Consider the following 12,171-nt stretch of genomic DNA (forward strand, 5'->3'; position numbering starts at 1 on the left):
TCATATTCGTGGAGTGATTACAGGAACTAAAGTACATCCTCCTCACTTGTGCAAACACACACACCCCTACAAATATGTGTATGTGTGTGATCCAATGGCCATCCTTTTCTTGGCCGCAGCAACGCGCGAGTCACACACTAGTTTTTCTTTAAGGAGAATGTGGTAAGATGCTTTAGCAAGGTTACTAGATCAAGCAAAAGGTAATGAAAGGAACCATTCAAGCAAAAGCCTTGTGTCGAGAAACCATTCAAAACTTCTTGAGAGCACATTGGGCAATCAAATTCCTTTTTGAAAATTCAAACAAAGTGAGAACTTGAGAAGTACCTCGCAAGCAAATTTTGTTTCGACTATGGAGATTCGTCTGCTTGCATTTTTCTCTGTTTGCGATGGCGATTCTCCATTTTAGGGATTTGGGTGTTCTGCTTTCTGCTCATACTCTGAGAGAATTAAGAGTCTCCCTTTCTCTTCTATGTACGTGTCTACTTCTATGTACGTGTCTAAGCAGGAGGACTTGAATGGCCCTGGCCTTGCAAGCATGGCTTCTGACGCGACGTTACGAACAAATTCATAGCCTGATTACTTGAGAAACTAGAAGAAGACGAGCTGCATTTGCTTCTTTCCTTTGTTGATATCGACCACATGGCTGGCGTCCCACCAATTCCCGGCACTTTGGATCCTGGGAAAGAAGCAGAAGCAGTGGGTGGTGCGCAACCAAACCAACAAAACAGTAAGTTGAAATTTGCTTCTCATCCATCAGTGAACTATGTAGAATCCCCAAATGCGACTGAATGGACCAATGTCTGTCTGCGAGCCTTGTTTTCTCTACCCCTTTTGTCTCCGTGCTTGTAGACTTTTCTTGACTATCAAGTATGCTTCTCTGCTTGTAGATGCTACAATTTGGATAGACTGATTTTTTACTTGTGAACAGGGGCAGCTGTGCATGGAATGCTTGGCTTGGTTTCCCCCACAATTGTGACAATGCCCTCTTCTCTTCCAATGTCACCAACAAGGTACAAATTTTACTCTCAATATCTTTGGAGGAGATCCTGGATACTGGTTTGAGCAGTCTTCCTGCAAAAACAGCAGGGTCTTATTTCAGTCGCCTGTGGGTCAAATTGGACAAGGAGTACCTTTGAACCCTCTTCCCGTGCAAGCAACACCAGCGTCACAAGAGGAACATCCTGCCAGAAAACCAGTTCGGCAGCTAGATTTTACATCCATGTATGATGGAACACATTCCTCCATAGCAGAAACATCTGTCCAGCCAACAACAATGTAATACCTTTCCACGAGACTGAATATAGCTACTTTACAAGTTAAGCCTTTGAACTACCAGCAATGGGGATACTGACTTCCAAATTCCCTTTTTTGGCAGAAAATCCTCCTCCCCTCCAAGAGCTCCGAGGATGAGATCCACATTTGAGTCAAAAGAGGGCACTCCAAAGAAGTGCAAACAGTGTAACTGCAAGAATTCACGCTGTTTGAAGCTGTAAGTGTCTATCCATGTTTGTACGTTACCAACAATGTTTCAATTATCTTACGTAGATCATTACACTTTGTTTGTATGAAATGTTCCATCCTTTGCAGGTACTGTGAGTGCTTTGCGTCAGGAACGTATTGTGATGGGTGCAATTGTGTGAATTGCTGCAATAATGTTGAGAATGAGGCTTTCCGAAAGGAGGCAGTGGAGGCTACCTTGGAGCGTAACCCCAATGCCTTTAGACCGAAGATTGCAAGCAGCCCTGGTTCTCGCAGAGAAAATCGAGTATGTCTTTGATGCTATTGTGTTGTATCACTTGTTTTTCACAAACATCATTTGTTAATTCCTATGTATAGTTATCTTAGTAGTCCAATTTAGCCACACTTGTTAGCTAGTTTCATGCTATGAGAAATTATGGATACAAACAAATCTACAGAAATATTGGGAGTTCATTTTCACTATCACCAAGCCATCATCGTCCGCTTTCAGGCAACCAAGCACGAAAACTGTTAGGCCCATGCCTTTTTATCGTTCATTGATGTAGAACAGGTTCTGTACACTTGCTATATGAGCACACTATTGTTAGGAGAAATTCGTTAAAGCAAAGTCATAATATTTTAATGCACCTAAGTACACGCCAAACCACGTGATGACAACGAAACCACAGAAGAGGATATTTCAAATTGCTGCTCCATGAAGGCAGATCATTCGACCTTGCACCTTTTAACGTATCAGCTTATATCTTTTTGATGTTGTGAAGGTGCATATTACATCAAATTTATGCGCAAGCAGCTTGATGAATCTGCCTTATGCTTGCCTGATAACACATACTTTGGAGGGTAGTCCAAAAAGGGCATTTTTGACTGAGTATTTTTGATACAGTAGGCTATTTGAATGCATATTACTTAGGTTAAAACTTGGTTATGTGGTGTCTTTTCTTAGTTTTGTTAGATTCAGGTTATAAAAAACTTTTCCATTCCAGATGCGAAATAGTGTTAATTGTTGTATTGGTAAAGAAAAAATCATTGTGAGTAAATATGCCTTGAATTTTGAATCTGGTAGAGAGGTTTGCTATCACAAACAGGAGTCTACAACAATATCAATAAACTCAGATAAACAAACTTTATCACTGAGAGAGAAACCGAACCGGAAAAAAGGGAGAAAGATCTATCTGATGAGTCATGAGCTCAACACTTATTACTTAAAAGGAAACCGAGAGAGAGGACACTATACTTGGGCTCAGCAGATGTGATCCCCCCCCTCCCCCCCCCTCGCTCCTTAGGAGAATCTTTAATTGATGGGGAGAAGCCTACAAACATATGAACTGAAGGCGGGGTGCTATTCCCACGCTCTGTTTTGAATCTCAAACTTGATAAAACTTGGAAGATCTCACTCCCTACTTAGTATCTCGTGAGCTGAAACCCTCAAGTCAAAGGTAACTTGACTTGATCTCAAAGTATATCACCCCGATTCCAATCCTGGAATCCCTTGAGCAGAGGCTGTAGCCTTCTGCTCTTGAGAGACAATACACATACATCTGTTGTGATCTCTGTGAAACTCACAAGAGAACATCACTTGTCGCCTTTAATATGGCAAAGCAATCTTTTGGTAGTACAGCGCCCCTTTCGGTATTTCTTTATTCTTATAAAACTTGGGAGAAAACCTATAAGTTGCTAGGAGCTGTCCCGCTTTTACCGGGCTGAAAATGGCCTACTCTAGCCCGATTTCGGCAGCATAATCGCAGTAGGCTTCACAGATAAAATCCCCATGCAAAAGGTGACTTCCCCGGCGCATACGAGCGCTTTCCCAAACCTGGCAAGAATCTACAGCACGTTGAATTCTCTGTTTTCACCCCAAAAATGCACTAGGTCACCCGTACGGCAATCCCATCGCTTCCCCTAAGCTCTTGGGGGTATTAGGGATCAATTAGGGTCAAAACCCTATACCTGCAAAAATACACAGCAGGCTGTATTTTATTGTTTTGGGCTCCATAGCAAGCCCTCGTACTCCCGCATGTGTAGGGCTACTTGCCCTTTGAATCGGACGAGATCTCTCGCGTGAAACCTCTCCGAATTCACCTGTACGTGCGGGGGATTAGCAATCAGCTAATCTAGTACCTGGACAAGAGGCTCTTGCCTCGGCATACGCACATGAACCCACACAACTATACATACAGATGGAAAGCCCTTGAGCTGGGCATTATGATTCCATATTCAAAGGGGGAGAGAGGTGCGCGAGAGCGAAATCATTTCGCTACATAAGACAAGGGAGAAGGCAAGCTTTCCATTAAAATTGTGATCACGTGCACCCACTACTCACACACACTTGTGTTCACTTAATGAATAGAAATCAGCCTCCTCTCTCAGTTTGGGTGCCCCCTCTTGGTGCATAATTGGCAAAATCTCCTGGAGCTGCCAAGTGTCCAATTTGCCTCTTTTGAGTCAATTCCTAGTACCCACCGACTTATAAAGTGTAGCGAGGGGCCTAAATGACTTTGGACTGAGCCTAGTGTAAGGTGCAGCGGAATGAATGTTTGCGCTTTGCTCAAGATGAGTGCTCCGAACTGTGCTCAAGGTTCCTTTTGTTCTTATGGAAGGTAGAGCCTTCCGTTCTTAATGAGAGAGTGCTATTATCACAAACAAAGTGACTGGACACTGTGCGTGCAAGTGTATGAGACTGAGAGATAGAGAGAGAAGAGAGATACGACACCAGAGACGTTGTAAAACCCTCCTCCGAAGGCCCCACTCTCGTCGGCGAGAGTGGTCTACTATTGATTGCACAAACCGGTACAAACTGAATGCATGTGACTGATGCAAGTCTAGGCTAGGTCGATGTCGATGACGGGGGTGACGATACCGACCTAAGGGCTGAAATCTGCAATCTTGTATCTGCTGTCAAAAATGCTAATGGGTTGAAATCTGAGACTGCTTCTACTGTTGTCCAAAAACGCTAATGGCTGAATTTTGCTGCGGCGGAAAAACACTGATTCGGCTTGACGAAAAACGCTGATTTCCTGCGGGTCTTTATGGCTGAAAACTGAGGTTTCTTGTGCTGAATCTGCTACTCTTTCAGGGCTGAAACTGATGGTCTTCCATTGCTGAAAATCGCCATGTCTACTGCTGCAAATCTAGAAACGCTAATCCTCATGAAAAACGCCAGGGCTGCAATCTGGAAACGCTAGGTCTGGGGGTATGTGGCGATGATATCCTGATGCAAAAAATGCTGTGCATGAGGATCTGCTTGCGGTGACTACCTGTTGCAAAAACGCCATGTTAGGCGCAACGGAATGAATGTTTGCGCTTTGCTCAAGATGAGTGCTCCGAATTGTGCTCAAGGTTCCTTTTGTTCTTATGAAAGGGAGAGCCTTCCGTTCTTAATGAGAGAATGCTATAATCACAAACAAAGTGAATGGACACTGTGCGTGCAAGTGTATGAGACTGAGAGATAGAGAGAAGAGAGATATGACACCAGAGACGTTGTAAAACTCTCCTCCGAAGGCCGACCGCCCCACTCTCGTCGGTGAGAGTGGTCTACTTATGATTGCACAATCTGGTACAAACTGAATGCATGTGGCTGATGGAAATCTAGGCTATGTCGGCGATGACGACGGTGATGGCGAGACCGACCTAAGGGTTGAAATCTGCAATCTTTTATATGCTGTCCCAAAACGCTATGGGCTGAAATCTGCTACAATCCAAAATGCTGGTTTTGGGGCTGATTCTGTTGGTCTTTGTCGCTGAAATTCTACAGGTCTTAGGGCTGAAAACTGATGGTCTTTGATGGCTGAAAATCACCTGTTGAAAATGTCCAAAGGCTGAAAACTGGGGCTGTTTCTGCTAGGATCAAAAACGCTAGGCATGGGGGTTCTGTGGCGATGGCAATGACTGAAAACGCTAGGCCTTATGAAAAACGCCAAGCATGGGGATTGCTTGCGGTGACCACCTGTTGCAAAAACGCTAGTTGAGGGAACTCCTGGCGATGATGCTTGATGGGGGAAACACTGGATGCTGGGTCTTGCTTGGAGGGGAGAACCGCCAAGGTCTTGCTTGAGAAGTTGCCTGTTGAGCTTGGCTCCTGTTGCCTCTTATGCCATTTAGTGCTAGTCTAGGTTTGCTTATATACAAACTTAGCAAAATTGCCCTACCTACTTTCCAACAAAAGTCACTTAAATTGGAAAATTCCCCTAAAGGATTCTGATGGGAATGCTTATGATCATGCTGTGTGTAACAGAGGATATGCATCTACACTAAGTGATTGGGCATGCACGGTCTACGAATAGACTCACAAAAGTGCCAGATCACTTCTAAATCTAGACTGACTAGCCTGACTGAACCCTTGTCGTGCTGTAGCTTGTCCACGGACACATAGGGTTGGATGTGTCACGTGACATCCCCTCCTTTTCAAAGTGAGGTACTGCTACCAAACTGTATGGCGTCGAGGGAGATCGTCAATAGCATCCGGAATCCTGGAAGGGACTCTTCGCCGGCCCACTCTGATGTGTGGGTCGTACGGTACTTGAACTTCATAAAGGTCTGCAACGCTTGCTTCGTTGGGCCACGCCGAAAGCGACACAAAGTCTTGTGTGGCTCCTTCCATGCTTCAACTTCGTCTAGAGTCATGCTTCTTTCTTCTTCAAGAATCTCCATGGCGGAAAATTCCTGAAACCACTTCCAACACAAAAACATGAACATACCTATTCCATGTAAAGTGATTGGAAAAAATCGTGTCGTCCTAATAGACTTTGCATGCAATGTAGATGAACAAAGAGACGGAGTGTCAAACCGTTCACCACACACACGCAAACAATGAGATCGAATCTCTCTCTTATGATCTAGAGCAATCAACTGTTGCAATTCACAACGGAAATGCCCATGCTTGGTGCTCATACTTTCACGTGCTCTTTCTACAACTGTGTCGTGCCAAGGAAGAGACATGGAATGTGACTTCCTTGAATGCATACTTTTCAGCTTTTCATGAAAAATCCGCATACATCCGTGCTCATTCATGAGTGAAACATGCTCAATGTACAATATATGTCATGCCTAGGAAAAGGGATCACACAAAGACGTTGACTAGAATATAGGAAACGATCACGAATGAAACACTCGAACAATGCGTGCTGACTAATCATGCGAACACATAGTACTTCCTGTGAGGGTTCTTTGGACCTAGGCTCGAGAGCCAAGATCGGTTCTTCGGGATCTATCAAATCTTCGTGTGGGGGTTCTGTGGACCTCGACTAGAAAGTCAAGATCGATTCTTCGTGATCGATCGAATCTGCAACGAGGTTAGATTTGCTAGAAAAAGCATCCACTAACACATCATCTATGTGAACAATCACATCGTCTTCATGCAAATCATCATGCTCGTGAGAAATCACATCTTGATTATCATGCAAATCATCATGCTTGTGAGAAATCACATCTTGATCATGCAAATCATCATGCTTGTCCTTGTCATTCAAATCATCATGCAAATCATTGTTATTCAAATCATCATGTTCATCATTATCATTCAAATCATCATGCAAATCCTGTGTGTCATGCTTTGGAGAAGAAGAGACTGAGAGAGTCTCCTTTTCTTGAATCTCTTGCATTTTGTGCCTGAACTTGAGAAAAGAGTCGCAACATCTCTTGCATTCTTGCTTTGTTCTCGCGATCAAATCTTGCTTGACTTTCTTTTTCTTCCAAGTCGTACCGACGCTCTATGGTTGCCACTTCTTCTTCGTAGTCACGATCTATGGCTGCCATTTCTTCTTCGTAGGCCTTTCTGTCTGCTTCTCTTTCTTCGCGTTCTAGCTTTCTTTCCATAAACAACTGCTTCAACTCCATCGGAATTAGTGCAATCTTTGTCGTAGATGGGGAAGGGGGAGGGTCGGAAAAACCTCCTGGTGGGGAAAATTCTTCTTCGCCTCTCTCATGCTTATCACCTCCAAGCGAAGTATCCATTCCGCTTCAAGTGATGACCATCTACTGAAGTCGTGGGTTCTTGTGGGCTTGGGTTCTTAAGTTCACGAGGAACTTGGTTTCTTGGGGGTCTTGGTTCTTGGGGCCTTGAGTTCTTGAGGTTCTTCTTTCGCTTGCAAACCGTGTTTGAGAAGGATCTTCTCTTCACCCAAGTTCTACTCCTTTCCGCGGGTACACCCCTTGGCGGCCTTGCGCTCACACCAAGGTTGCTTTTTCCCACCTCACGTCGATTGGCCGGCCGCTATGTGCACGGTCCACTCTCAATGAGTAAAAAGAGGCACAAGGGGAGGCTGGACAAGCCCTTCTTTCTTGGGATTCCTGTCACTCTTCAAAAACACGATTAGGAATCGACACGCCCAAGCAAACTTGGGTTCGTGCGACCTCAACAAGCAAAAAAAATTCTGTGGTTCTTGTGGTTCTTTCCTTGAGTGATACAGAATACTGCCAAAGCTCTGATACCAATGTTAGGTGCAGCGGAATGAATGTTTGCACTTTGCTCAAGATGAATGCTCCGAACTGTGCTCAAGGTTCCTTTTGTTCTTATGGAAGGGAGAGCCTTCCGTTCTTAATGAGAGAATGCTATGATCACAAACAAAGTGAATGGACACTGTGCGTGCAAGCGTATGAGACTGAGAGATAGAGAGAGAAGAGATAGACGACACCAGAGACGACGTAAAACCCTCCTCCGAAGGCCCCACTCTCGTCGGCGAGAGTGGTCTACTTATGATTGCACAATTTGGTACAAACTGAATGTATGTGACTGATGCAAGTTTAGGCTATGTCGGCGATGACGACGGTGATGGCGAGACCGACCTAAGGGCTGAAATCTGCAATCTTTTATCTGCTATCCCAAAACGCTATGGGCTGAAATCTGCTACAATCCAAAACTCTGGTTTTGGGGCTGATTCCGTTGGTCTTTGTCGCTGAAATTCTACAGGTCTTAGGGCTGAACACTTATGGTCTTTGATGGCTGAAAATCACCTGCTGAAAATGTCCAAAGGCTGAAAACTGGGGCTGCTTCTGCTAGGATCAAAAACGCTAGGCATGGGGGTTCTGTGGCGATGGCGATGGCAATGGCTGAAAACGCTGATGTGTTGCAGCTTTGCCGGCGATGAAGCTAATGCTGAAAACGCTAGGCCTTATGAAAAATGGCAGGCATGGGGATTGCTTGCGGTGACTACCTGTTGCAAAAACGCTAGTGGAGGGAACTCCTGGCGATGATGCTTGATGGGGGAAATGCTGGATGCTGGGTCTTGCTTGGTGGGGAGAACCGCCAAGGTCTTGCTTGAGAAGTTACCTGTTGAGCTTGGCTCCTGTTGCCTCTTCTGCCATTTAGTGCTAATTTAGGTTTGCTTATATACAAACTTAGCAAAATTTCCCTACCTACTTTCCAACAAAAGTCACTTAAAAATAGTAAGTGAAAAATGTCAAAAATAGGTAAAATAGGCTAAATGCACTGGAAAATTCCCCTAAAGGATTTTGATGGATTCTGATGGGAATGCTTATGATCATGTTGTGTGCAACAGAGGATATGCATCTACAGTAAGTGACTGGGCATGCACGGTCTACGAATAGACTCACAAAAGTGCTAGATCACTTCTAAATCTAGGCTTACTGGACTGACTGAACCCTTGTCGTGCTGTAGCTTGTCCACGGACACATAGGGTTGGATGTGTCACGTGACACGCCAAGCTGTGGGAACTCTTGGCGATGATGCTAGATGTGAAAACGCTAGGGGAGAGATGGTCCTTGCTTGGAGGAAAATCCACCAAGTGTCTTGCTTGAGAAGTTGCCTGTTGAGCTTGGCTCTTGTTGCCTCTTCTGCCAATTAGTGCTAGTCTAGGTTTGCTTATTTACAAACTTACTCAATTTGCCCTACCTACTTTCCAACAAAAGTCACTTAAATTAATAAGTGAAAAATGTCAAAAATAGGTAAAATAGGCTAAATGCATTGGAAAATTCCCTTGAAGGATTTTGATGGATTCTAATGGGAATGCTTCTTATCATGCTGTGTGCAACCAGAGGATATGCATCTACACTAAGTGACTGGACATGCACGGTCTACGAATAGACTCACAAAAGTGCCAGATCACTTCTAATCTAGACTGACTGGACTAACTGAACCCTTGTCGTGCTGTAGCTTGTCCACGACACATAGGGTTGGATGTGTCACGTGACATTCCCTCCTTTTTAAAGTGAGGTACTGGTACCGAATTGTATGGCGTTGAGGGAGATCGCCAATAGCATCCGGAATCCTATAAGGGACTCTTTGCCGGCCCACTCTGATGTGTGGGTCGTGCGGTACTTGAGCTTCATAAAGGTCTGCAATGCTTGCTTCTTTGGGCCGCGCCGAAAGCGACAAAGTCTTTTGTGGCTCCTTTAATGCTTCAACTTCGTCGAGAGTCATGCTTCTTTCTTCTTCAAGAATCTCCATGGCTGAAAATTCCTGAAACCATTTCCAACACAAAAACATGAACATACCTATTGCATGTAAAGTGACTGGAAAAAATCTTGTCTTCCTCAAAGACTGTGCATGCAATGTAGATGAACAAATAGACGGAGTGCCAAACCGTTCACCAAACACATGCAAACAATGAGATCGAATCTTTCTCTTTTGATCTAAAGCAATCAACTGTGGCAATTCACAATGGAAATGCCCATGCTTGGTGCTCATACTTTCATGTGCTCTTTCTACGGTTGTGGTGTGCCAAGGAAGACATGGAATGTGACTTTCTTGAATGCATACTTTTCAGCTTTTCATGAAAAATTCGCATATATTCGTGCTCATTCATGAGTGAAACGTGCTCAACGTACAATATGTCATGCCTAGTAAAAGGGATCATTCAAAGATGCTGATGAAAATACAGGAACCGATCACGAATGAAACACTCAAACAATGCGTGCTTATGAATCATGCGAGCACATAATACTTCCTGTGAGGGTTCTTTGGACCGAGGCTTGAGAGCCAAGATCGGTTCTTCTTGAAGGGGTTCTTTGGACCTAGTCTCGAGAGCCAAGATCGGGTCTTCGTGATTGATCGAATCTGCAACGAGGTTAGCTTCGCTAGAAAAAGCATCAACTAACACATCATCCTTGTGAACAATCACGTCATCTTCATGCAAATCATCATGCTTGTGAGAAATCACATCTTGATCATCATGCAAATCATCATGCTTGTCATTGTCATCCAAATCATCATGCAAATCATTGGCATTCAAATCATCATGCTCATCATTATCATTCAATTCATTATGCTTCTCATAATCATGCAAATCCTGTTTGTCATGCTTTGGAGAAGAAGAGACTGAGAGAGTCTCCTTTTCCCGAATCTCTTGCATTTGTGTCTGCACTTGAGAAAAGAGTCGCAAGAACTCTTTCATGTGTTGGTCGCTCTTTCCTTTGACGGCGGCTGCCATTCTTTCTTGGTGTTTGCGCTCCATTTCTGCTTTTCTTTTTGCGTGTCTGCGTTCCATTTCTACCATTCTTTCTGCATGTCTTGTTTCGCGTTCTAACTTCCTTTCCATAAACATTTGGTCTAAAGCCTCCATAGGAGTTAGTGCAATCCTTGACATAGATGGGGAAGGGGGAGGGTCGGAAAAATCTCCTGGTGGGTAAAATTCTTCTTCGCCTCTCTCATGCTCATCACCTCCAAGCGAACTATCCATTCCGCTTCGAGTGATGACCATTCTAAAGTCGTGGGTTCTTGTGGTCTTGGGTTCTTAAGTTCACGAGGGTTCTTGGGGGTCTTGAGGTTCTTGTGAGGGTCTTGAGGTTTTTGAGGTTCTTGTGAGGGTCTTGAGCTTTTTGAGGTTTTCTTTCGCTTGCAATCTGTGTTCGAGAAGAATCTTCTCTTCACCTGAGTTCTACTCTTTTCCGCGGGCGCACCCCTTGGTGGCCTTGTGCTCACACCAAGGTTGCTTTTTCCCACCTCACGTCGATTGGCTAGCGGATAAGTGCATGGTCCTCTCTCAATGAGTGAAAAGAGGCACAAGGGAAGGCTGGACAAGCCCTTCTTTCCTGGATTCCTGTCACTTTTCAAAAACACGATTAGGAATCGACACGCCTAAGCGAACTTGGGTTCGTGCGACTGCAACAAGCAAAAAAATTCTTGTGATTCTTGTGGTTCTTTCCTTGAGTGATACAGAACATTGCCAAAGCTCTGATACCAATGTAAGGTGCAACGGAATGAATGTTTGCGCTTTGCTCAAGATGAGTGCTCCGAACTGTGCTCAAGGTTCCTTTTGTTCTTATGGAAGGTAGAGCCTTCCGTTCTTAATGAGAGAGTGCTATGATCACAAACAAAGTGAGTGGACACTGTGCGTGCAAGTGTATGAGACTGAGAGATAGAGAGAAAAGAGAGATACGACACCAGAGACGACGTAAAACCCTCCTCCGAAGGCCCCACTCTTGTCGGCGAGAGTGGTCTACTATTGATTGCACAAACCAGTACAAACTGAATGCATGTGACTGATGCAAGTCTAGGCTAGGTCGATGTCGATGACGGGGGTGATGATACCGACCTAAGGGCTGAAATTTGCAATCTTGTATCTGCTGTCAAAAACGCTAATGGGCTGAAATCAAAGACTGCTTCTACTGCTGTCCAAAAACATTAATGGCTGAATTCTGCTGTGGCGGAAAAACGTTGATTCGGCTTGTCGAAAAACGCTGATTTCCTGCGGGTCTTTATGGCTGAAAACTGAGGTTTCTCGGGCTGAATCTGCTACT

General features: G+C 44.4%; 1 protein-coding gene across 2 annotated transcripts in view; it reads left to right on the top strand.

Moving 5' to 3' along the window:
* The first annotated feature begins 250 nt into the window (after window positions 1–250).
* LOC147458345 (protein tesmin/TSO1-like CXC 6) overlaps window positions 251–12,171 on the top strand; it is a 50,930-nt gene continuing 39,009 nt past the window's right edge. The window contains exons 1-5 of one of the 2 annotated variants that reach the window (XM_086513000.1): window positions 251–727; window positions 929–1,010; window positions 1,084–1,275; window positions 1,376–1,489; window positions 1,588–1,765. In XM_086513000.1, the coding sequence (XP_086369126.1) occupies window positions 640–727; window positions 929–1,010; window positions 1,084–1,275; window positions 1,376–1,489; window positions 1,588–1,765 (654 nt within the window). In that variant the 5' untranslated portion in view covers window positions 251–639. The remainder of the gene's footprint in view (window positions 728–928; window positions 1,011–1,083; window positions 1,276–1,375; window positions 1,490–1,587; window positions 1,766–12,171) is intronic. The other variant, XM_086513001.1, reaches the window with a different exon arrangement.

The sequence above is a fragment of the Adiantum capillus-veneris genome, chromosome 5 (genome assembly GCF_014529385.1).
Source record: "Adiantum capillus-veneris isolate H3 chromosome 5, ASM1452938v2, whole genome shotgun sequence".
NCBI classification, from domain to species: Eukaryota; Viridiplantae; Streptophyta; class Polypodiopsida; order Polypodiales; family Pteridaceae; genus Adiantum; species Adiantum capillus-veneris.